Raw genomic sequence first — 27243 nt, forward strand, 5'->3', positions numbered from 1 at the left:
AGGATTCACATTCTTAGGTTTTTTCGGTAAAGTCACGTAGATAAAAAATTTAAACTAATAAAAGTAAAATAAAAAATAAAATAAGAATCACGACGTTTCGGAGGCAACACAAAACTTCCGTGTTCAGGTGGAACCGTCACAGCACGATAGCTGTGAATGTTCTTATCATCTCGCAACAGGCGGCGCAAGTTCCATCCAAGCATCCACCACCATCGCCATCACGAGCCGTCGACGACGCCTTGGGTCGGTCAGCCTCGCCTCGCTGTGGACTCGCAGCCGCAGGCCGGGCTCAGGTTGCGCGTTTATTTAGTCTCGCCAGGTGTCAGCTCCGAAGGCCACTTCGAGTCTCAGTGAAACAGAGGACGCGGACAATGAGGCGGCGACGAGCGAATGATTCACCCGTTCACTACCCCCCCCCTCCATCAGGGGATGGCGTTACTTCTTGTCAATATTCTCCGGATGTTGTGACATTCGGACCAAGGACGTGCGTGTGTATTATTTGGTATTGCGCGCACAATACAAATCGTTTGCGTCATTTGCTATTCGCCTGTTATTTTGTATTTCTCCTTTCGTTTGTACAGCTGTGTCAGATCAGTGGCGTGTGGGCATTGTAATTTGTGTAATTTCATACCGTGCAAATAATCGATTATTTGTGCGACGAATGGGGGGGGGGGGTACAAGCGATGGATCGTCTCAATCGGCGGCGCGTGGCCGGGGGTGGCGTGATGAAGTCGTTGTCGAGAGGGCGGCAGCGCCGCGGTTAACGCGCCGAGCTACGAACCAGACGATCCGAGTTCGCTTCACGCTCACGGCCCACAATATCGGTGGCGAATATCTCAACCGATCCTGGGCCTCCCCTAGGTCGACTCAGCCTTCAATGAGGGCCGGGTGTGCTCCAATAGTTTGTTGGAGGCTATACGGGGGAACTTTGTCTTTGTGTTTTTGTATAAAAGTGTGGGGGCTAGGTGGTGTGTGTGCAGGTGGGCTGGGTGGGTGGTGTGTGTGCAGGTGGGCTGGGTGGGTGGTGTGTGTGCAGGTGGGCTGGGTGGGTGGTGTGTGTGCAGGTGGGCTGGGTGGGTGGTGTGTGTGCAGGTGGGCTGGGTGGGTGGTGTGTGTGCAGGTGGGCTGGGTGGTGTGTGTGCAGGTGGGCTGGGTGGGTGGTGTGTGTGCAGGTGGGCTGGGTGGGTGGTGAGTATGCAGGTGGGCTGGGTGGTGTGTGTGCAGGTGGGCTGTCTGGGTGGTCAGTGCGTGTTTGTGTGGGTGGGTAGCGCGCGTACAAACTGCTGTTTATCTTCGCCGGAGCTGGTTATTGCGGCTTCAGCCAGTCCGCTCTCTCCGCCTCCTCATCCCAGGAGGCTGCCAGGCAGGGGGAGGCAGTAATAAGCAGCCAGGGGGGATCATCAGGCGTTGGGCACACACGCGGGAGTTTGATCAGCGTCGCTAAACACCTGCCGGACGGAGAGAACCCCCCCCGCTCTCGCTGCCGGCAGTTAATAGCTCCCGCCTCAAAGAACGCAAACTCACCTCCGCGTGTGGACTCAACACACGACAAAGACAAAGATCCCCCCAGGCCATGGCCTTTCACAGACTGCCGTGTCGTAAGTTCTGTGAGCGAGAACCGCCTGTGGAGTTCGGGACGGCCCCACCACGGGGGTGGGGTCAGTGCTGGATTCAGCGCGTGCGGGGCCTGTAGCATGATGTTATAGAGGGGCCCTAAATAAATAAAAAAACACGTAAATACTAAAACACACATTTTTTATTGTTTTTTTTTGTATTTGCTATACAGCCAGATAATACGACAAATCGCTAACCTTAAACCACCCAGTCGTTTATAAAAGTTGAAGGCGGTATAGTACTATAGTAATAGAGCAAGTGCAGAATCACTGAACCAGAATTGTTAGCTTAAAATTATTTAGCGCGGGGCCCTTGAAAGTGCAGGGCCCGTAGCTACTACATATGTAGCTACTACTTATGTAGCTACTATATATGTAGCTACTATATATGTAGCTACTACATGTGTAGCTACTACATATGTAGCTACTACTTATGTAGCTACTATATATGTAGCTACTACATGTGTAGCTACTACATGTGTAGCTACTTATGCTCCTAGGATAATCCGGCACTGGGTGGGGTGGCCAGCAGAACGCCCGGCCGTCACCCGAAGTGGCGATGTTTTATGCACAACACCAGATCTGGTGCTGATTTGAGGCTGAGTCGACCTAGTGGAGGTCCAGGACCGGTTCAAATAATCGGCACAGGTGTTGGATGGTCATGAGCGGGAGTCGAACTCGCGTCGCCCGGGATCGTAGCGCAGCACGCGAACCGAGGCACTACCAAAACAAAGATCCACGTGTAGCCTTAACAGACTGTTGGGGCAAGTGCTGTAGGCGAGCAGAGCCTATAAAGGACAGAACGACACACGAGGGGGTGGGGTGACCAACACCACGCCTGGCCGCCTTTGTCTCTCCGAGTGGCAATGTTTACACACTGCACTAGTTACTCATTTGAGGCTGAGTCGACCTAGGGAGAGGCCAGGACCGGTTCGGATAATCGTCACCGATGTTGGCCGTGAGCGGGAATCGAACTCGTGTCGCCGGGTTCGTAGCGCAGCGTAGCGCTAACCGCTCCACCACCGCTCCCACAAAGTCCCACACAATCCAGGCACACACGCACACTCTGAGTCAATAGTATCTGTATCATCCTACCCGTCTGGACGCACGTTGTTTTAAAATCATTTACGCCGAGGTCTAAGTGACACGACATTGACTTATCAGGAATCATGGCCTTGCGAGAGACGATGACTAACTTATAAGATGCATTACATTTATTGTAGTGATGCCGCTGATGAGGCAGTGGTGCAGAAACATAATTAACAAACAAAAAACCTCAACACATTCATCAATCAATTTCATCGTGTGGTCTTAAACAATGTAAAATAGGCGACGTTTCGGCCACTGGCTCTTCGTAGCAGATATAAACTTCGCCTATTATATTCCCCCCTTTTTAATGCCACTGCTGTTTGGCAAACGTGTTTGAGTTTTTTTTTTAAATACGAATTCGGCTCTTTGAAGCCATGCTATTTGTTGAGCTTGGACGCATACAGGATGGACAACAATACGCATAATAAAAGTGTGTTGTTCGGCAATCGGAAAGAGAGGAAGACTCAACAGAGAATGTTTTGACATTGAGAGATTGCTCCAGAGAGATGTGGCACGACTCGAGCATGTTGGCACCAGAGGGGAGTGAGGGCTCGCGTCGAATGTGCAGTGAACGCCTGCGGGATCTCTGCCCCATGGATCGTCGTGATGACGACGACGATGACGACGATTTGTCGAGCTGTTGACATCACAGTCATTCCACCGAAGTTGTCTGCGTCATTGTCCTATCAACCTGGGATAATTTTTCACGAGATATTTTCCAGAGCTCAGCCCCAGACAGTCACGGCTTAAAATAAGTCCTGCTGTCATCATCCGTCACCCTCACGTTGGGTTTCCTGTAATAAGGAGGCAGGCAGGCAGGCGACCGCAACACAATTTAAGCAAAGGGCTTCTTCTCGAAATAACAATAACAACAGCCTTCCCGGAATAGAGTGGTCGTCCTATTTAAGGGCTTGGCACAAACAACCCGCGCAAAAGTTGGATTCAATAATCCGTTGCTTTTACCGCCACCTCTTGGCCATCATCACCACTCCAGGTAAAAAAAAACACATGCAACTGCAGTTTGTGTTTTACCACGATCGCTGCATTAGATATTCTGGACCTGTTGCATTTCTGATATAATCGTGTTATGGTGGTGACAATTCGTGAGCGATTACGAATACGTAACGAATAACGATTATGTAGATGAATACAGGTTTTTTTGTATTAATCTCCATAGTGGGTTTTTTTCTGCGATCTAACCTAAAAAAAACCTATGTTATGGATGATATTAGTCGCGAAAGCCTACGGGTTAAACTGATTACGGAGATTGTTTGACCATACTTCAACACGCTGGTCAATGCGGGCTTGATTAATCGGAGGCCCAGCACCGGCAAGAGAGTGGCTCGTGACCTTTGTGGCAGTGCGGCCTCGCGATCACGGTCGCTCACCCCCCATCGCTCCGGGAAGTCAAGTCAAACCGGCGACCCCTCGATTGCAAGCCCAGTGTGCTGACCACTACACCGTTGTGGCAGCATCCATCTGTAGGACAAGTCGGGGTGCAGAATCGATGTGGATGGTCGTGGGACAGATACTCATTGAAAAGGGAGACCGGTGAAACATTCTCCGAAGAATTGACAAACAATCACCATTCGTATAATAATAATAATAATAGTTTTAGCTACTAACGCACCGCCGCGCCATTTTTCGGTCGCTCTCAAAGAGCGAAAACGACTCAGAGGTGCGAGAAACGGCTGACAAGCGGGAAGGCAGCCACGCAGCGAGCCGGCGCCAACAATTGTCAAAGCTTTGCGGTCCTTTATGTATCAAGGTGTTATCGGCTAATTAGTGTGCGTTTATACGTGGGGGCGGGGGAGGGGGGCAATCAGAGAAAATCCACACGTGCGCGGGAGCAACGCGCTATCTCACGCAGACGGAACAGGCGAGGACCACAGTTTCGGTCCTGCGAGCAAGGGTATGAGTCCTCGACGCGCACATGGGTGGTCCACCAACCCTCGCTGTTGCATCCACAGTGCCGCAATACAGACCACGAGCGTAGCCACCACCCGGCTAATGGTGACCTTGGCCATGTCAACTGGACTATTCATATTCATAATTAAAAAAACTGCAGTCTTGAATGGCACAATCTTCATTGAGAGTGAGAAATAATATACCGAGAGAAGAAATCCCAAAAAAAATCCCTCTTTTTTCAAAGCGATGCAAGCATGAGGTCGTTGTTCTCCCCCCCCCGCCCACACCCAGTTTTTGTTGAGATTCTTGACATGCAGTCAGTCGCGTTCGAACGCATTCTAAATCCACGTCTCTATTCGTAATAATGAGCGTTCTCGCACACAGATTGTGGGAGTGCACGTGGGGTGGTGGTGTGTTGATGCCAGCATGCACTGCGCACACATACTTTATTAAAGTTATATTGTCGTTTCATATTTACTTTATATGCACGAACGGGCAAGGAATAAACACGATTTATCCACGCACACACACGACACGAGGAGCCAGACACGATGATGCAATGAGCACTGAAAAAACCCTCACGGAGTCTCGAGACTCGCTGTAAGGAGGGTCCTGCATTGGGATGTTGAGCCGATTGCTCTTCGTTTCTATTCAGAAGTTTTGTTGTCTGAAGATGACGAAAAACTCCTTTTAGGATTCTCAACACGAGGCTTATAGAGCAAGACTAAGGCATCTCGGGATATACAGGATTCTGTGTTAATACCAGAGGCTCCCAGAGGAAGACGAAATAACCTTAGGAGTTTTAGTCTTCAGTAGTAATTACTGAGGCTGATAGAGCCAGACCAACGGACCTTATGGTTTTTATGGTGTATTTGGAATGCTTGAGGCTCAAAGGGCCAGACAAAGACAGTTTTTTCATTATTATTATAGTTTATTGCTAATGCTTGAGGCTCGTAGAGCCAGTCTAAATTCCCTTTACAATTCCGAGGGTGCCGTGTGGCGATTTGATTTGTGATTGGAATATTGAATTTTCCGAATAAGTCAATGGGAGTAAATGATTGATTATTTTTTATTTCATGTTTATGCTCCCTATTCATTATGGCAATGAAGAATACAAAAGAAACGCAACCCCCTTGAGTTTAGTTCCAAGGAGAATAATACAAATAATAATAGTAGTGTATTGAACAAACTATGCCCTGCATCCTGCATGTGCCATGCGTGACTTTGACCGCACTCTGTAGATGTCAATGGCGTCTCTCCCTCCTCCTCCTCCTCGCTGCTGTGATGCCAATGTGTGCCAAGTGTTTCGATAACGTCTCGTTTGTACTGTGCTGTATTGTATTTTTGACTGTGCTGTGATACTTTGTCTGTATGTTCTAGTCTATTTACAATTTTACATGTTGAACTTCTTTCGCACCGTACGTAGCCAACCGCGAGAATCGAAGGTGCGGGGGAAGGACGACAAACTAAACACAACAACAAGCAGTTCTCAAGAAAGGAGTTTTACATTTTGCATAGTGGTGTAGTGTACAGTAGTGTAGTGCATAGTGTAGTATATTGTAGCGTATTATAGTGTCGTGTATAGTAGTGTATAGTGTAGTGTATAGTAGTGTACAGTGTAGTATATATGTAGAACTTCTTTCACGCCGTACACAACCAACGGCGCTAATTGGATGTGCAGCGGAAGGACAGCGAACGGAGCACAGAACGCAGTTCTCTGCTGTGAAATCTCTCCTGTTTGTTCTCGGTCTTGGAATTTCCCGCTTTTTAATAAGGACTCTGCTTAAAAAAGCCCCCATTGTGTTTTCTCTTGTACATATAAATCTAAACACAATTTTATGCATGTCAAGCAGGGGCTATCTGCCACTGCTGCGTCTCATGCACGGCACCCTTCCGCCTTTCTCCCAGCGTGGGACTCCAAGCCTGCTCCTACTCTGTCAATGCCTCAGTCGCCACGTTGCTTTTACTTTGGTCGGTTTTCACTGCAGAGCGTTCAACGTCCCCGATTGATGTCCCATAGCAGGCAAACACAGTAAGAGGCCGGATCTAAAAGCACTTTGCTATGAAGAAGCAGTGGTTCTTAGCCTGGGGGGTCGAGATGCCCTTTGTGAGAACCACAGGGGTGCAGGCTCCAGTGAAGGTGAAGAACCACTGTGGAAGAGGCACAGTTCTGATCATAGCGTCGTCGTCGTCTTCTTCTTATTATTTCGTGTGGCTGATGTCCATGCAGGGCAACGACTACAATGTCACTTTCAGGTGGTCACGCCAGACAGCCGTGTCAGGAGCAGCGGAATATAATTAATAATAGTAGCAGCAGCAACAACACACGCCTGCCTTACACTCGTGGACGGGTTAAAGCAAATGGTCAAAATTATTGTAGGAAATTAGTGGCAATTGTGACTGGATGAGAATCGGGATCAGAATTATGGCGAGAGAGAGAGAGAAGGTTGGATTTCATAACAAAGCAATGTACAGGTGTGCCTTAAATAAAAAATAAAATTACTTAAATCAGGGCGTATAATCTGCCGTGGCATGGATCTGAAGCGTGGACACTGGCCAAACACCATCAATAAAAGCAACTATAAGTATTTAACAAAAAAATATTATGCAAGTGTGCGCAGAAAGGAAAGTGCAGTATTGCATATTGTTTTGACCGTGATCCGTGGCATGCCCGCGTTTGAGAGTGCTGGCTAACAGAGTGGAACAACGCTGGCGTCCAGAATGAATGTCTCATTCGACACCCAAACATCGCCAACTCCTTGCTTTGGAAAGTCCTCCTTGAAGGCAATTGCGTAACGATCAACCGCATCGGAACGATCAACAGGCCGATGCGCCCATCTCTTTAATAGATGGAATATGAAAGACAAAACCACGGTGCTGGGATTCCCACCATAGACACACAGACACTCCCTCGTTTCATGTTCTACTTGAAAAGACGGGAGAGAGGCGCGTGTTATAATCTGTACAACAGGTTACAAGGCTGTTGTAACGAACGACGCGGACGAGAAAAGGTTTGGAGCTTTCTTAGCAAAGTCCAACTTAAGAATGAAAAGCAGCATGGCAGTGTGCCTGAAGATGAAAGTTCGCACTCAGTGCGCACCACAGTGTGGACCAACCACGTGGGGCCACACTGGCAGAGCGGATTGGACAAAAGCAGAAACGTGCGCGCAGAACAATCGTGGCGAGGTGCATTCCCTGTCTGGACATCTAATTTGAGATGACACGCTAGATACGAAGCGTCATATTTGCTGCCAAGAAAAGTAAAGTTGCCTTGGGCAGGATACGTCGCCAGGAGAAGGGCGATAATCCAGTGGTCGAGACTAACCATGGAGTGGCAGCCAAAATAGGGAACGATTAAATTAAATGAACTAAATCTTGACTTAAAGCTTTCGTGACTGCAGGAATTCATATTCTTGGTTATTTCGCTAAATCCACGTAGATAGATCAAATAATAAACTAAACTTTGGCTTATTTACCAGGCATGGCCCACGGAGCTAACATAGTTGTTTTTCGGAAGCGACCTGGCCACGAATGATAGCCCAACGAAGTGGTTTATCACGTGGACATTTATAGCAGCCAAATACTCTAAACGCACGTTTCTAAATGTGGAGGGGAATACCGGAGGATCCGGAGAAAGATCCACGCGACCGCGGGGAGAGAAACATGCACAGCAGGTGTCAGGGGTCGAACCCTCGCCCACCTGTATGCCACTGTCAGATTGATGACAACATCGCCGCAACGTCAGAGACGGTGACAGTTTTTGGTGAGGCATTCACCCAGCAGTGGATAGATCACGACTGCTGATGATGATGTTTCCCATTGCGGAGAATGGGAACCCGCAGCTCGGCATGATATACAAATATCCAGCCCACTCAGTGCACGTGTATGCAACAATAATACTACAGTAATACTGTTTGACTTGTACAGCATGCACATGATAACAACGTTCGGATGGCCACTTGCCAATCCAATTGCCAATCCGCTTCTGGACGAAAACCAACGCACGCCCTATGGGCAATTCGGCCATACTCGCACCCCGCTGGGTCGGGTGAAAGGGGGTGGGTGGCTGGCTGAGTAATCGAGTCACATCATCGCTCGCCAATAATGTTCGCTCGTCGAATCGAACTGGCAGTCGGCGGGTTCATAGCCCGAACCGCGCGAACCACTGCGCCACCGCTCCTCCGCCACTCGGTGTGCCCGAGGCGTTGTTAAGCAAAGGTCGCGGTGGTTATTTTTCGTGTTGTTTTTTTTTTAACGGGGAGCGTGGCGTTGGACAGCATCCAATGTAAACATTGTCCTGCACCTGCCTCTGCCGCTGGCTGCGCCCACCCGTGCGTGCGTTGCACAAACAGCGCAACTAAACATGGACTCCTCGACTTACAAACGAGTTAGGTTCCAGAGGTCTGTTGGTAGATATAGAGGTCCGTCTACCTCGCCGCCGACTCCATTGCCATTCTCGCCGCTCCCTTCTGGGATGGGCGCTGTCGTCACCACCACCATCATCATCATCATCATCGTCGTCGTCGTCCTAGAATCTCACTCGGGTCCGGAGAAACGCTGCCGTGCGAACGGGCGTCCAGAACAAATTACACTTCCCTCCACGAAGACACCGTGCGTAGCCAACCCGGTGGAATCGTTAACCGCATGAGGGCATCTAAATCGTTTTTGTTACATCACCGGGCCGATGACGCACACCCTCCTCCACGAAGGGACGATTAGAGAGACGGGTCACCGCGAGGGCGATTGCGGCCACGTGACCCGGACTATGGACCACGGTAATTCGCCACCGTCGTCTGCGCTCCGTCAACGCAGACGAACCAAAAAAAGGCAAAACCCCACGGGACAATTCCCCACGACGACGCTCTCGTCGTGACGAGCGGACCTCGACGTTCGGGCGGCACCGAGATCCGGAACATATTGTCATCATTCGGACGTTGAAGAATAGCGTAACCACGAAGACCGCTGTACCGAAGCTTCACGCATCATCACCACGGCCCCTCGTATTTACCATGTGGAGTTGGGTTCTAGTGGTTAAGAAGGGGAGGGGGGGGGCTGACGTCCACCCGCCCTCATCCAGGAGCGGATTTATAAAGGCATTGTACCAAATACCGTGGTCCATGCACACATCATCCCACGGTTGAACGTGTGAACGCGCACATCGACAAAAAAATAAACCACATGATCCAAGGCCAATTAAAATCACCATCACTCTGGGAGTCACTCAAAGGAATACCCGATGGCGAAGAAGCACCCTTTGGGCCAGCAATCGAGTGAAATAGTGTCCATCACGATCCCCGCCATAGAAACGTGGAATTTCCACCACTTTGTCGAGGAACGGGGCGACGCCACTGGCCAGCGCTGCACTGGGTTGCGTTACTGCGGGACTGTTTGCACATCACACACACGTTGTCAATTCCACTGTTGGATGAAGGCCTTCCCACGCCGCGTCGGTAATAATGTTTGACTATACTTCACCACTTTGGTGAGTGCGGGTTTGGTGATTGGTGGAGGGAGCGGTTCAAATGTGGCTCGCCCACTGATCGATTGATTTGATGTCAGCGGTGGCCGCGAATCGCATTCACGTGGCCAGGTAAATATGGAATGAAATGTTTGATGACACAGCGTTGCCAGTGGCTGTACAGACACACAAACATAAATAACACCGGCAACGTTTCGGGCAATGATCCTTTGTTTACAGCACATAGAGAGGGCGAGAGTGGGCATAACTGCTGCGCTACCGATGCACAACCCCAATGACAGCACGTGCGTACTGCAGTCAGGCACACGTGCACGTCTTCTCTGTGGAGGCGTCAGGCTTGACGTACTCATCGCTCTCTCTTACTCGCCCTTGAGAAGGACCCGGCACGCGCCGTCTGTGCACGGCTGCGTGGGCATGGCGCGCGCAGCGAAAGTTGCAATCGCAAAAACCATTCTCAGTCCACTGCTGGATCTAGAGACTTCTCCCCGCCCTCCCCCCGCCCTGAACACACGCCGACTCGGTCGTGGCTGTTGTTTGACCATACTTCACCACGATCAGCTATAAACGCTCGTGTTTCACTCTTGTTAGCCGCTGTCCGCTCACCACCGGTGCTCCGTTCGGCCCGCTGAACACGATGCCTGTTCAGCCGCGACGTATTTAGCGGGTCCTCGAATTATCCACGTGAGCACCGTCGCCCGCAAACACGGGGGTGCGAGTAAAGGTGCAGCCCTGCAATTGCTCAAGCTCCCTACGCAGACGGTGTTTGGCCAAACTCCTTCGCGCTGGCCAGACGCCTTGGAGTAGAATCGGTGGGAGGTCCCCGCACTTTACCCCACCACGCGCGACTTGCACATTGGCTCTGGGTCTACCCATTTGATACCGGTTGTATCAAATGGGTAGACCCAGATCAACTTGCCCATTATTGCAGCCTGCCGCACCGGGAGATAGAACAATCGAACCGGCGACCTCGGCATTGCAAGTCCATTGCGCTAACCATTTGCACCACGGGAACACCCCCCCCCCGAACACCACGTGCAATGCGTCTAAACCAACCTCATGCGAGCATACACGCCAGGATCTCAAATTATCCGAGTGAAGAATCATCATCATCATGTTCGTGGTGGTGGTGGCGAGTTAAGCACAGACTCGCGGCACACGCTGACTCGCTCACCTTGACAGAGGAGGGTCGCCATCCACACCACAGCCTGGAAGCGTCCCGGCGTCAGCCTCGGCAATTTCATTTCTCAAAAAAAAAGATGTCGTACTTGAAGAAACTTGTTCGTGAAATGTTCTTCCTCCCCGAACCAATCTTCTCCGCGGCGTCTTGCCCTTCTCAATCAATCGCCATGAAACACGAACTCATGTTGCTAGTTCTCAACAACAACCAACTAAACAACGGCAGAAACGCAGAAATTCTGCGCTCCGCCCCTCGGCTGACTTGCGAGCGCTGAAGCACACGAGCGACTTCGTGCGAGTAGGCGACGGCCCAGGCTGACCTGCGCGCTGTTGTCGGTCACGAGGCGTCCCGCGGTGAAGCTGCGCCTCGCTGTTCCAAGTCCCCGCGTCCCGGCGAGACTGAGCAGCTCCCTCCTCCTCCTCGTCCTCCACGTGCGCACGGCCGCTGCGCGTCACTGAACAGGAGGCGTGGCCTCTCCTTCAGCCCCGCCTCCGCGTGGGCCTCCTCCTCCCCCTCCTCGTTCGACCATACTTCACCGCGCTTGCGAAAGGGGGGGGGGGAGTGGGTTGTGAGCGCAGAGCGACAATGGATTTTGGTGCGCTGCCCTCTGCTGTACGCGGCGCCTACCGTAACCCGTCTTGCGCGCATAGCGGTCTCTGTCGCGTTATCAACATCATCGGTGTCATCATCAGCGGCAGCGGCGGCCAGCTCTGAGTGTGTTGTTAGTACTCAAAGCGATTGGTTATTAAAGCGCCATGCAATCATCGCGCTGACATCACCACCCGACGGCTGCCCGCGTTCATCCACAGATGTGCATAACGCGTCCCGTGCCATGGACGTGCGGACGCATGGCACAGATCGCTGTTCTATTACACTGGTCAACACACTTGTTCTGGCATAAGGTATTCCAACGGTCTTAATTTAATTTTGTGGTGCTGATTCCAAATCTGGCATCAGTTTTTGTCTATCACATCAGGTTTTTGAGATATCAAATATTGCATTTTCAATAAAAACTGCAGAAGGAAAATATTAAATAAATGTGGATATCTACATAAAATGATATTATAAACACACTATCCTAAAAATACAGCACCATATTTTAACACTAAAGCAGTCACTGACTCGCAACAACTTGCAATCATAAGTGACAGAGTTAATTTCGGGTAAAATCAATGAAAATGGGGTATGCCGATAGCATACAAATGAGATGTGAAAGAGCAAATCTGAGATAAGATTTGGAATCAGCACCCTGAAATTAGTCTAAAACAGCTGCAAAAGTCCAGGCCAGAATTATTTTTTTTCTTTTGTTGACCAGTGTTATCCGAGTTGCATTGTGCTGCGTCAATGCACCGGTGGGTGGGAGGAGGCAGGACGGTGTTTGACCATACTTCACCACGCCGGTTAGCGTGGGTTGGCAAAGGCGGGTAGCATAGACATGGGCGCATAGCAGTGCAGTACAACAATGGATTTTGGTGCACTGCCCTCTGTGCCCCTATTCGTAGCAAACCGCCGTAGCCGATAACACCTGGGGGGGTGTGTGGTGGTTGCCCATCCAAACACTATCCAGGCTCAGTTCTGATTAGCTTCCGAGATGAATATAATATATTAAGATTATTACATTAGTTAATAATCCAACAACATTTCAACTTCATACAATGAACAATGTTCACAGGGTCTCTTCCGTATCGTAGAGTACACTATAGAACAGTACACACCAGGTATGCTGTGCAATAATAATAATGATAATCAAACAATATTAATTACCATGCCTAAGTCAATCAACTGCTGGATGAAGGCGTCTCCATGCCGTGTCATTATGGGGGGGACTGTTTGACCATACTTCACCACGCTGGTATGAGTAGGTGGGTGAGGTCTTTTTCTGTAGAGTTTTGCATTTTAAATACGAGTCCAAGCGATTTCCCACATTCTGTGAAGCTCATCTATTCCTGGTTTCTCTGCATTGCCAATTCGTCATTCTGATCTAATTAAATAAATTAAATTGCGAATATCAATAACCGCGTGAGGCTCAAACGCATTATTTAAATGCCCAGCCCTACTGGAGCCGGTCGGACGAAACACACCTTGCACTCAAATAATGTAGCCAGGGCGACTATTCTGCATTGGGATTTGGAATAAGGGGAAATTGCATGTCCGTTTTACACTGCTAAGAAAGGCAAGTGGGAGCTTGAGCACGTGGGCAGGATGATGGACGATGGTCAAGAATATGAACGATAACAACAACAACAGCGTGACAGTCGACGAATGGAATGCACCCAAGAAGGAAATCGAACTGAGCAGATGGAGCGATGGAATCCGTGCACGTGCTGCGGGGTGGATTGTCGTCGCCCAAGATCGTTGGAGGTGGTGGCCGCGGCTTTAGGAGGCCTTCATCCAGCAGTGGATAGATTGTGGCTGCTGATGATTGCGGGGACGTAGAGCGGTGGCGGAGTGGTTAGCACACTGCGCTATGAACCCCTTCCGCCTGTAGTTTGATACTCGGCTCGTGATACGTGAACCAGGCCATGCCTCTTCACTGCACCGACCCGCACTGACCAGCGTGGAGAAGTCAAAACAATCTCCACGACCCATACATTGGGTCGTGATGATTCATTCAGGTTGATTGATTGCTCAATGTCTATTCGTTACATCACTGTATCTATTGACGAATAGAGGAAGTTGGCTTCAAATGATTCAGATGATCTGTTAAAATGTCCATGTAATTAAACGCAGGATTTTGTTGATGCCGCTGCTGCGTTGACAGCGGTGCAAAAGCACACAAAGAGAAAGATCCCCCGTGTAGCCTTAACAGACTGTTGGGGCAAGTGCTGTTAGCGAGCACCTATGAAGGCCAGCACGTCACACGAGGGGGTGGGTGGCCAGCACCACGCCCGGCCGCCTTTGTGTCTCTAGTGGCGATGATTTGACACAGCACCAGGTACTCATTTGAGGCTGAGTCGACCGAGGGGAGGCCCAGGACCGGTTCAAGATAATCGTCACTGGTTGTAGCCGTGAGCGGGAATCGAACGTGGGCCGCCGTGTTCGTAGCTCAGCGTGCTAACCGCTACACCATCGCTCCCCACAAGCATACATAACACACACACATATCAATAAAACTGCCTTACAAAGGAAAATATATCATAGGCAAAGTTTAGGGGCAATGCCTCTTATATATACGAATCAAAACACCATTTATGTGCTGTGACGAATATCAAGGCCATTGGCCAAAACGCCGTCTTATATATTTTTTAAATCCACATTTTTTTTTGTGAAGGCCGCAGTGTTATTGACGAATGCGTTGAGTTGTAACGCATCTCTTGTGACGCGTTAATTAGATAATGAGGATGGCAAGCGCGTGGCAGGAGGCGCGCACGAGCTGGCATTTGTTTTGGGGGAACTGGTGCGTGGGGGCGGGGGGTCACGTGTCGTTTTACAGCCCCGTCAGGTGCGGCCTCAAACAACGGCAAGACAAAGGCGGAGCGCGAGAGGCCACTGACGTCACTGGACCTCGTCATAGTCCACTGACGTCACTAAACCTCGTCATAGCCCAATGACGTCACTGGACCTCGTCATAGTCCACTGACGTCACTAAACCTCGTCATAGCCCAATGACGTCACTGGACCTCGTCATAGTCCACTGACGTCACTAAACCTCGTCATAGTCCACTGACGTCACTAAACCTCGTCATAGCCCACTGACGTCACTGGACCTCGTCATAGTCCACTGACGTCACTAAACCTCGTCATAGCCCAATGCCGTCACTGGACCTCGTCATAGTCCACTGACGTCACTGAACCTCGTCATAGCCCAATGACGTCACTAAACCTCGTCATAGCCCACTGACGTCACTGAACCTCGTCATAGTTCACTGTCGTCACTAAACCTCGTCATAGCCCAATGACGTCACTGGACCTCGTCATAGTCCACTGACGTCACTAAACCTCGTCATAGCCCAATGACGTCACTAAACCTCGTCATAGCCCACTGACGTCACTGAACCTCGTCATAGTTCACTGACGTCACTGAACCTCGTCATAGCCCACTGACGTCACTGAACCTCGTCATAGTTCACTGACGTCACTGGACCTCGTCATAGCCCACTGACGTCACTGAACCTCGTCATAGTTCACTCACGTCACTGGATCTCGTCGAGTCCACCGCTGTGCGTGCACGTGGTGCGGGGTGTAAAACATGGACCACCAGGGAGACAAAGGCGGCCGGGCGTGGTGCTGGCCACCCCCTCGTGTGCCGTTCCCGACCTTCGTGGATGCTCGCTAACATCACTTGCTGCTGCCGTCTGCTGAAGGCTACGTCGGGGATCTTTGTCTTTGTGTGCGCGTGTGCCAGCGATGATCGGAACCGGTCCTGGGCCTCTTCCCCTAGGTCAGGGGTCGGCAACCAAAATAACAAGAAGAGCCATTTCTTTCCAATTCGGTACAAAATTCAGTATTTCAAGAGCCGCAATGCATCTGAGTACATACTGTACATACGTACATATCGTCAAGAAGCAGCCCGTAAAGAGCCGCATGCGGCTCCGGAGCCGTAGGTTGCCGACCCCTGCCCTAGGTCGACTCAGCCTCAAACGAGTACCCGGTGCGGTGTGTAAAACATCGACCACCAGGGAGACAAAGGCGGCCGGGCGTGGTGCTGGCCACCCACCCCCTCGTGTGCCGTTCCAGCCTGGAGAGCTCCTCGCGAGCAGCACTTCAGTGCTGGCCGCAACAGTCTGTGAATGCTGTGGAAGGGGGGAGGGTGGGGGGGGGGCCTTTGTCTCTGTGTGCGTGTGTGGCGGCAGCCAGCACCGGGGCAAATGTATTTGTCAGCGCCTCGAGTTTGCGATCCGAGAGAAGGCAGCGAGCGGTGGCTGTGCGCGTGGCGCTCTCTTCCGTCGGTGCCTCGGCTGCCTTCAGATCACGCCCGTGGACAGGTTGGGACAAAGACAAAGATCCCCCGTATAGCCCGAACAGACTGTTGGGGCAAGTGCTGTTAGCGAGCACCTATGAAGGCCGGCACGGCACACGAGGGGGTGGGTGGGCAGCAACCACGCCCGGCCGCCTTTGTCTCCCTAGTGGCGATGTTTACACACCGCGCCAGGTACTCATTTGAGGCTGAGTCGACCTAGGGGAGACCCAGGATCGGTTTAGATCATCGTCACTGGTGTTGGCCGTGAGCAGGACTCGAACCAGAGTCAATAGGTTCGTAGCTCTAGCCGCTACACCACCGCTAATTGGACAGGTTGGAAGTTCACACACACGCGGACACAATATATATGTGTGTGGGGTCATTATTTTACGAGAAATACTAAATTGACATGTTAATGTGTCACTGTGCTCTGTTCTGTGACCCGCCCCGAGACCCCGTCACAACTCAGCTCGTGCGGGGTCCGCAGCGCGGGAGTTACCACCCCCCCCTCCACACGCGACCTGCAGGTCGACTCACCGTGGTGGTGGTGGTGGTGGCGCACTCGTCCCGTGCTGCGTACAGCAGGGGTGGACAGAGGTGGGGGAGGGAGGAGGGGGGTGATTGAAGGAACCTGCACCACTGTATCTACTGCCGTCATGGGAGATCGAAATCATCTGATGGATTGCAAGTCACAGTGTGCTCACCATGATTACCATGCCAGCATCACGCCCCGGTGGCTAGATGTTAACTACCTCGCCTGGTATATACAGGAGGTCGTGGGTTCGATCCTGACCCCGAAACTGACGCCTGCTGTATATTTGGAGTTTTGGTGTCTCTCTCTCTCCCCCGTGGTCGCGTTTAGAGCGTTTGGCTGCTATAAATGTTCACGCGATGAGCCACTTCGTTGGGCTATCATTTGTGGCCAAGTCGCTTCTGAAAAAGAGCTACATAGCTCAGTGGGCCATTACCTGGTTTTAAAAAACAAAAATCTATACTCACATTTATTTTACCTTTCTAAAGCGACTCAAAAGAGACGTCGTTTGGTCAAATAGAGAGCGTGCTGATGCGCTGCGTGTCCCCTGCATGTCACACACAGCTGCTTGTACCTGGCACCGCCAACGCGCGCGATTTGCTCTGCGGGAGACGCCAAATGTGTAGAGTGTGCGTGTGGCATTGCGATGCGTTCAGCGCCGCGTGGCTGGCCCAAAGCAGCGGGCATCAGTCACTCGCGTACGTCAGCTCACAGGAGGCTTTCTTTCGGAGATGTGAGATAAAAAAGTAAAAAAAACCGCCCACCCAGAAGGTGTGCACGGGAGTTTGCACGCGACGTTTCGTGAAAGTGGAACCGCTCCACAAGTCCAAAAAATGTGGACATCAGCGGAGAATACAATGGAACGGTCGCATCTGGTCAACATGAAAGTGACCTGGTGGTGGGGTGAAATGTGGGTACTCCCTACCTCTTCAATTACGTTCGGCCAGTGTGGAAGAGTAGGCCAAAACCATTCTTGAGTTTTCTCGAGAAGAGGAGGCCCTTCCACCAGGAATGATGTGACATGTGAGCAAGCAATTGCAGGCCCGAAACCTTTACCTCCACGGGAATGGAATGTGAATATGACTCTTTCATCGTTTGCGATCCAGAATGAAAACTATTTCTCCTTTGCTGGTTGTCGTCACATGTCGGCTGACGATGAAGCTGAGCAATATTCTTCCGCTGCTTCTGTCTTCTGGTCAAGACGACCAGTGTGTTCTTAACCTTGACTGCAGCCTTCTCAATCGTAATTTTTTTTTTTTATAATGTTAATAAATACATGGGTTCGACGGAACAAAGTAGTTTTAACTTACGTGTCGTGCTTAATTTGCCTTTTCGCTGATATATCTTCAAAAAACTATCTGGCCTTGTCTCGCACCCCCAGAAAGGGCATCTTACACCTCAAGGGGTGCACGCACCCCAGGTTAAGAGGCACCACTGCTGGTAGACCCACGTGCCTCTCTCTTGAGTCCATCTCCTTTGTTTCCATCAATTCACCTCCCGTCGCGTGAAACGGCCTCGACTGCTTACTACGGACATTAGAACTACACTCCTACAAATGCCTCCATCCACCATCATCACCACCATCATCATTACCACCATCACCACCATCATCACCACCACCATCATCACCACCACCACCACCATCAACGCCCGGGCCAAAATTACGTTGTTGAAGCACGGCAAGCCGACAGAGATATGGCCGATTTGAGTTCTTAAACTATTTAAAACGATTACAATTATTTTTACGTTCACAGGCAAGACCCAATGAGCTATTAGCTTATGTTTCAGAAGCGACCTGGCCACAAATGATAGCTCAACGAAGTGACTTATCACGTGGAAATTTATAGCAGCCAAATACCCTAAATGTATGTTTCTAAATGTGCAGGGAAAAACCGGTGGCCCCGGAGAAAAATCTACGCGACCACGGGGAGAGAGACATGCAAGCTCCAAATATACAGCAGGCGTCAGGGTCGGAATCGAACCCACGTCCTCCCGTATATCAGGCGAGGGAGTTAACATCTCACCACCGCGACATTCTCATTGTAGATCACGTTCCCAGGGGTTGATTTCAGAAAAGATTCCTACCCCCATAGCTTCTTGGATCCGTCATCAGAAATAATCACAAATGCCCAATGACTCGAACATCAACATTCACAACAGCTCCCCACACTGTCAGCGTTGTACGTTATTTTCTCATCCGGCTGAGTAGCACGGTTGGCAGAGACCCTGGTGGAAAGTAAAGATGCACTATAAATGCCTACTCTGTAAGTTAGAGATTGAAAGTGGTTGTGTACGCCTCATTACATGTGTTAGCTATGTAAGTGTAGCGGTTAGCGCGCTGCGCTACGATCCCGGCAACCCGAGTTTGATTCTCGCTCACGGTCAACACGGGTGACGATTATCCGAACCGCTCCTGGGCCTCCAGTAGGTCGACTCAGCCTCAAATAAGTACCCTGTGCAGTGTGTAAAAACATCGCCACTGGGGTGACAAAGGCGGTCGGGCGTGGTGATTGCCACCCACCCTTTCGCTAACAGCACTTGCCCCAACAGTCTCACAAGGCTATACGGAGGATCTTTGTTTTTGTTAGCTATGTCACGTAGTCAATCGACAACACGGACACCATTGCAAGCGAGATGTACCATCTCAAGGGGCGATTTCCCAGGTAAATTTAAAGAAAATAAAATTCAAATAAACGAAAATGCGGCCTCCCTTTAAACCCCCCCCCCACCTCCCCACCACTGCCCCTGGACTCGCTGAAGCCCAGCGAGGCACTGGGCTCCGTTTCCCCGCCTGCACGCTCGATGGCTTCTTCACTGCCGGCCTCATCTGATGATCTCCTCCTTCATAACCATGACGGGTAATTCATTCTCTTGCAGCCAAAAGTGTATATATGAGTGTGGTTGCTCCGGGTCAGAATTTGTTTTCTGTTTGGAAGGAAACGACTCTGACAATCCGTGGTCAGATTAAGCAAAACGACCAAAGGGGAGATCTCGCACCGGAAATTCATTACTCATTAGATACCAAAGCGATGGAAGTCAGTAATTAGTGAGAAACGAGATTATATCAGACTGTAAAATGAATGCATAAGTGGGCTCTACTTTCTGAGAACCATCGTTCATCTGCACTCTGTTTGATTTCCTTATTTCGTACGGCTTTTGAAAGACGCAGCGGGGATACACTTTGCATTGTGAACGTTGTGAGTCATTCCCGCCGCATCCGTCTTGATAGCCCAGTGGCGTCCACTCGTTCGCCAGGGTACGCGTGCCATATCGGGCAGTCATCAGTGATGGACGCCCGATGGTTTCACACCGCATCACATTTGCAGTTTGGCGGAGTCCCCGATCTTCCAGTTTTGGAGGACACATTCACACCTTGCACCTGCCGTTTGATCAACTTCCCTGTCCTTTGTAATGCATCACAGCGAACACACCCCGCGGCTCCTGACGCGGTTGTTGACCACCTGAATGTACAATTGCAGTTGCGTCTCTGCAATCTGCATCAGCCGCACGACAGAATAAGAAGACGACAATTCAAGCGCGTATTGTGCTCGAGGATGGGTGGCGCAGTGGTTAGCGTACTGTGCCTATAACCCCTCTCTCCCCGGACGCCACGATCATCTGCTGCTCGCCACGCATAGCACCCACAGCCTGGCGCAACCACGAGCGCGCACCTCCCTCGGCTACCCCGGCACTGTGCGATCTCAAGCCTGCCCGCCCTCCCAGGTCTGACGGGATCGGACGCACCCTTCGGTGAGTCGGTCACAGGCGAAGACGGCTGCACGGCGCACACAGCATTGCGGGCACCTGCGGTCGTTGGCGGCCACGCAGTTTTATTGCAGCAGTCAGTACAAATTGTCGCAGTCAGCGACTGATTTTCATCCGATTGGAATAGGCGTACTATTAATCCCCAAGCCTATCCGCATTTCGGCAGACAATGCATACCGATCAAATGCGAGTCTCTCCTTCCGTCCCTCCCCACTCATCCGACAGCCCCATAAATCCGTGCGTCCACTCCGTGTCCCGCCTGCCAAAAACTCCCCACCCACCCACCCCCCACGTGTGCATGGCGCTGTGCTGGCTAGCCGGAAAAAAAACACTCCTCACACACATCTAGGCCAGAGAGAAAAGATTCTCAACGGAAGCTGGCCATCTCTCTATACAAATAGCAGACTGCTGTATAATCATTTTTTATTAGACGGTGCAATGCATTGACGTATTGTTTGTCGCTGTAGACTGGAGATCGGAGGGGGGGGATGGTGGGAGCTAGCAGATGGCATCTATTGATTTTCCCGTTGGCACTGAAATTGCACGCGGTAACTTTACAATCTCCCGGGGACAACGGAGGAGCACTCAAGGCAAGCGTTTGCCACAGAATGCACCTTTGCGTTTTGTTTTGGACCCGCACGGCTTTAAGGTAATGTGTTTTAAGCCAGACCTAAAGATAGGCTATTGTTTGTGTGTGTGCGTAAGCAAGCGGCTTAGACTGAAGGCTGTGGACGGAAGGAGTCGTACAGAAAGGGAGTGAACCGGGTGAGTGTGACGAGTGTGTGCAGGGAGTGAGGATTATAAAAACAAAACGTGTTTTAATAAGAATCATGATCCAAATATAATCAGACCTTTATTAATGTTTTTTTTCTGGACGAAGGCCTCCCCATGCTGTATTGGCCGTGGGCGTTGTTTGACCATACTTCACCACGCTGGCCGGAGTGGCTGGGAATGGAAGAGCGCTTGTTTGCGTAGGTTGTTGCCCGGGTTCGTGACACGGTCCACTGGACACTTGCACCCTCGAGCTTCCTAAAACTGTAAAGGATGATGTTTGAGATGATGACGATGATGATGATGTTTGAGATGATGACGATGATGATGATGTTTGAGATGATGACGATGATGATGATGTTTGAGATGACACTAAGATTTTGAGAACTTTCATCATCTTAAGCTATAGGGAGGACAACTATCCTCAACCGCACATACACTCATATGAAACGAAAAAGTGTTAAGAACGATGAGCGTCAGACAGTTCGTAAGCGCTGGTAGATGCCGATGTTTGTGCGAGCGTGCGATACAGCGGCGGCGCTGGAGAATGCGCTCTCATGTCAACTCGTCCGCAGCTTTACATTTCGTCCTGCGGGACAGCGGTGGTCACCCACAGAAAGCTTTGGGGCCACGTGACATCCCTTGCTGGAAGCCTGCAGTCCATCGGCAATGCACAAGCGCCACTTATATTAATGTAATTTATCTTGCCTCCCACCGCCTCCCAATTTAATGCCGATTGTTGCGTATTCCGTCTAATGATCATGAGATGGGAGTATCCATTCTGATGCCTTTGTATTTGAGAATGGCACGCGTAAGTGGATATCAGAGAGCTACCTCTGAAATTCCTTCAAGTGACCTCTGGGACTCACAGTTGGCGGGCAGCATTTGCCTACGCACATTGGCACTGAGAGTAATGTTCGACACGTGACAAACAGATATTTTTTTTAATTTACAGAGCTGGAATTTATCCAAATTAAGCACAACAATAAATGTAATGTATCGTGTTTTTTTTGGGTGCGCGGTTATTGATGACCAGGCTGAGATCATCAGCTCACTAACACTTGCAAACCCTTAAGTCTGCTTTTCGATTTAAAGCTTTCGTGACTGCAGGGATTCATCTTCTTGGTTCTTTCGGTAAAGTCACGTAGAAGGTGAGGACGGCTGCTTGCGTTGTGGCCGAAACGTCGTGAGAATTATTTTATTATGTTTTATTTTTATTATTTTATTACTTCCCTTCTACGTGACTTTACCTTAAGTCTGCGTTAATCCAAGGGTTTTCCGTGTCAGTCTGCGGATGTCTTTGTGAGCCTTTAGGGGGGGGGTCTCTATGTGAGTTTACGAGGTCTCTTTGCGAGTCTATGGAGAATCATTGCCAGCTATTTGGTGGCTGCTGGGCTGATATCACGAACCCTCTTAACACACTTGCGAACCCGGTTTAATCGCAGGCAGCCGAAACCCAGTATCGAACCCCCTCCCAAACCGCCCCCCCCATTGCTCAGCAGTGCCAGCCAGCTCAACGCTCTGACCTCTGAGCCCCCCGGCTCTGCGTAACCTCTCCACAGATGCCGCCGCCGCCGCTTTGGGCACAACGCGGCGATTCGCGGGGCCCCGTTGGCTTGACCGGTTGCCGTGCATTCACTGCGGCCTCTAATGATTATCTCTCGGCTCAGTGTGCGGGAGTGCCGTGGGGGCGCCTTGAGCCCGGGGCCACACACGGCGGCACGTGTCCACACCCCCGCCGCCGCCTCCTCCTCCTTGTGTGAAACAAAGAAGGAATTGTGGCAATTGAGTAAATGCACGCCCCCATTCAGCCCGCCACTGTCCTTCTGTCACTTCGGCACGCGCACGCGAAGCGAAGGTAAAGATCCCCCGTATAGCCTCTTGTTTGTTGGCCTTCCCCCGCACCTACGATTATCACCGTTGGCTACGTACGGTGCGAAGGAAGTTCAACATGCATATAATTGAGGCCACATTCAGACCTGGAGCTGCTTCGACATGGAACGTTTTCCCAGACACACGAAACTCAATTATCTGGCGACGCTGCTGCTGCTGCTGCCATGGTAGTGATGTACAAACACGAATAGCAATGAAAAACAAACTCGATAATAACACTGTGAGCCTTAAAAGAACAAATAATATACAAGAGACAACGTTTTGGTGCAGTGTCCCTTTTCAGAGCACGTAAAAAAATAATGTCTTAAATTTTTCACTCAAACATACTTGCTCCACATTTGCAAATTGTTAAAGCTTAGAGCACATTCTCTGTGAACCGGTGGCACGCACCTTCAGAACTGCCTTTTGTGTTTAGTCTGTTGTCCTTTCCCCGCACCTCCGGTTAGCACGGCTGGCTATGTACGGTGCGAAAAAAGTTCAACATGCATACCATAGAAAAAACGAATGTATTTATGTAAGGGTGTTGTGCCTTCTGTGTAAGTTTTAGACTTAAAATGTCTGCATGCGTGTCACTATGCGTGCGTCATTTGACACCCTGGACAGACGCCCGTGCAAACGAGGTGTTCCATCCCTCGGGATTTTTTGGGGGGTGAAATATTTAAATAAATAAAGTGACAAATAAAATCGAGAAAAAATAATCAGTGGTAATCTTTTTTGGGCCATTGTTAATCCACTGCTTGTCAGAAGTCTCCCCCGGTGGGGAGACGTTGACAACCTCGCCTGGTTATGCGGTAGCGCGCGAGTTCAATCCCGGCCTGTATATTTGGAGTTTGCGTGTCTCTTTTCGTGGTCGTGTGGAATTTTCTCCGGGCCCTCCGGTTTTTCCCTCTACATGTAGAAACACGCGTTTTGAGCATTTGGCTGCTATAGATTCACACGCGAGAAGCCAGTTCTCTGAGCGCTCATGTGTGGCCAGGTCGCTTTCAAAAGAGCCATAGAGCTCCTTGGCTCTTACCTGGTAAAATAAAAATATGTTTTGAATCGTTGATGTGTCCTCCATGAGCCATTATGACAGAGAGTAGCCTTCGTCCAGCAGTGGAGTGATAGAAGGAGTAATATTTTATGTCTAATGTAGTTAGGAATACACTTGTATAAAAACCTAATATTGGCCTGATATTAAAGGGATATAATAAGGATGTGTTCTCATTGAATCAGAACATCGATCTGAGAGGGCTATGGTATTGAGTGGAGTTTATATTAAGTGCGGGTGTGCGTACGTGGTGCTCCTCTGTTACATAGTGTGACATCCACGAACTTCGGTACCTCTGTCTATCCGGTGTCATCCTCATAACGGAGGGTTGATGTCCATGACAGATGCATTTCATCACGTGATTTTCAGTGTTGCTCGTGAAGAATCCCACCAACTGTCTCACACTGTCGCACCAACTGACTCACATTGTCCCATCAACTGACTCACATTGTCCCACCAACTGTCTCACACTGTCCCACCAACTGACTCACATTGTCCCATCAACTGACTCACATTGCCCCATCAACTGTCTCACAGTGTCCCACCAACTGACTCACATTGTCCCATCAACTGACTCACATTGTCCCATCAACTGTCTCACAGTGTCCCATCAACTGACTCACATTGCCCCATCAACTGTCTCACAGTGTCCCACTATCTGACTCACATTGCCCCATCAACTGTCTCACACTGTCCCACCAACTGACTCACATTGTCCCATCAACTGACTCACATTGTCCCATCAACTGTCTCACAGTGTCCCATCAACTGACTCACATTGCCCCATCAACTGTCTCACAGTGTCCCACTATCTGACTCACATTGCCCCATCAACTGTCTCACACTGTCCCACCAACTGACTCACATTGTCCCATCAACTGACTCACATTGTCCCATCAACTGTCTCACAGTGTCCCATCAACTGACTCACATTGCCCCATCAACTGTCTCACAGTGTCCCACCAACTGACTCACATTGCCCCACCAATTGTCTCACAGTGTCCCACCAACTGACTCACATTGTCCCATCAACTGTCTCACAGTGTCCCATCAACTGACTCACATTGCCCCATCAACTGTCTCACAGTGTCCCACCAACTGACTCACATTGCCCCACCAATTGTCTCACATTGTCCCACCAACTGACTCACATTGCCCCACCAATTGTCTCACATTGTCCCACCAACTGACACACATTGCCCCACCAATTGTCTCACATTGTCCCATCAACTGTCTCACATTGTCCCACCAACTGACTCACATTGCCCCACCAATTGTCTCACATTGTCCCATCAACTGTCTCACATTGTCCCATCAACTGACTCACATTGCCCCATCAACTGTCTCACAGTGTCCCACCAACTGACTCACATTGTCCCACCAACTGTCTCACATTGCCCCACCAACTGTCTCACATTGCCCCACCAATTGTCTCACATTGTCCCACCAACTGACTCACACTGTCCCACCAACTGTCTCACATTGCCCCACCAACTGACTCACACTGTCCCACCAACTGACTCACACTGTCCCACCAACTGTCTCACATTGCCCCACCAACTGTCTCACACTGTCCCACCAACTGACTCACACTGTCCCACCAACTGTCTCACATTGCCCCACCAACTGTCTCACATTGTCCCACCAACTGACTCACATTGTCCCACCAACTGACTCACACTGTCCCACCAATTGTCTCACACTGCCCCAACAACTGACTCACACTGTCCCACCAACTGTCTCACATTGTCCCACCAACTGACTCACACTGTCCCACCAACTGTCTCACATTGCCCCACCAACTTTCTCACATTGCCCCACCAACTGTCTCACATTGTCCCACCAACTGTCTCACATTGTCCCACTAACTGACTCACACTGTCCCACCAACTGACTCACACTGTCCCACCAATTGTCTCACACTGCCCCACCAACTGACTCACATTGTCCCATCAACTGTCTCACAATGTCCCACCAACCGACTCACATTGTTCCACAAACTCTCTTACATTTTCTCACTAATTTAGAGTTGCCACCTTTTCCACAGATCAAATCCAGATGTATTTCTCAGTCAGCATAGGTCTATTATTAAAACTCTGCAGTTTACTGTGATGCAGTTGTATGTATTTACGTTGAACTTCTTTTACACCGTACGTAGCCAGTCATGCTAATCGCAGTTCAATACAATACTGGTACTAAATCTCGGTACAAATCAACATTCGTGACACCAATTCAGATATCCCTCGTCATGACCCATGTTAGCCTTGGCCGGGAATTCAACTCGGGTCGCTGGGTTCAACTGACCGTACACTTGCACTCAGCACTGCGCCGACGCGATAACGATATACATTCACACACGCGTCTCAGTACCATCACGACCATTACGACGTGCAACATACGTCAAATATGCAGCGGTCTGAGATGTGGATTTCATTAACGATATTTACACCAGGCCAAACCATGCATCTTATAAGCAAAATGTTCATCAAATCACTCGCATGTTGAACTGAGGTCACCGGGTTGATAGCAACAGCGTGTTCGCCGCCGGACCACCGCTCCACTGATTGTCTCGAGGTGTATATACTACAACAGTTATATACACACACGGCCTGTCACTCCAATTACTGTATTGCCAAACGCTCTGTGCTCTGGTCTTGTTCAAATAGAGCTCACTTAATTGCATCTGTTCCAGAAACAATCTGCAAATGCTGTACAGCAGTTGGCGGTGGGGGGGCACCAGTGGGCTTAGCAGCACCCACGATGGCCAACATGAACTCAAGCGTTGGTGAAAATGGCTCACAAACGGATATTGAAATGGTCCAACGTTTGAACGTAACATTTGGCAATTGAAAACAATGTTTTAAACAGCCCTTGCTTGTCCCTGTGTACGAAGACAAAGACCCCCCCCCACTCCCGTGTAGCCTGCAGCAGATTTTTTGGCTTTTTGGGGCAAAGTGCTGTTGGCGAGCACCCATGAAGGCCGGCACGGCACACGGGGGGGTGGGTGACCAGCGCCACGCCCGACCGCCTTTGTCTCCCCAGTGACGATGTTCGCACATCGCTCCAGGTACTCATTTGAGTCTGGG

At 50.2% G+C, this 27243-nt stretch overlaps 1 protein-coding gene across 1 annotated transcript in view; it reads right to left on the minus strand.

Annotated features, from left to right (window-relative positions):
* The window catches only part of RET (ret proto-oncogene), a 65021-nt gene extending 53266 nt beyond the window's left edge, over nucleotides 1-11755 (minus strand). The window contains exon 1 of the mRNA XM_078613280.1: nucleotides 11261-11755. Within this exon, the coding sequence (XP_078469406.1) occupies nucleotides 11261-11330 (70 nt within the window). The 5' untranslated portion in view covers nucleotides 11331-11755. The remainder of the gene's footprint in view (nucleotides 1-11260) is intronic.
* Nucleotides 11756-27243: the final 15488 nt, after the last annotated feature.

The sequence above is a fragment of the Lampetra planeri genome, chromosome 41, assembly GCF_965212315.1.
Source record: "Lampetra planeri chromosome 41, kcLamPlan1.2.h2, whole genome shotgun sequence".
Taxonomy (NCBI): domain Eukaryota; kingdom Metazoa; phylum Chordata; class Hyperoartia; order Petromyzontiformes; family Petromyzontidae; genus Lampetra; species Lampetra planeri.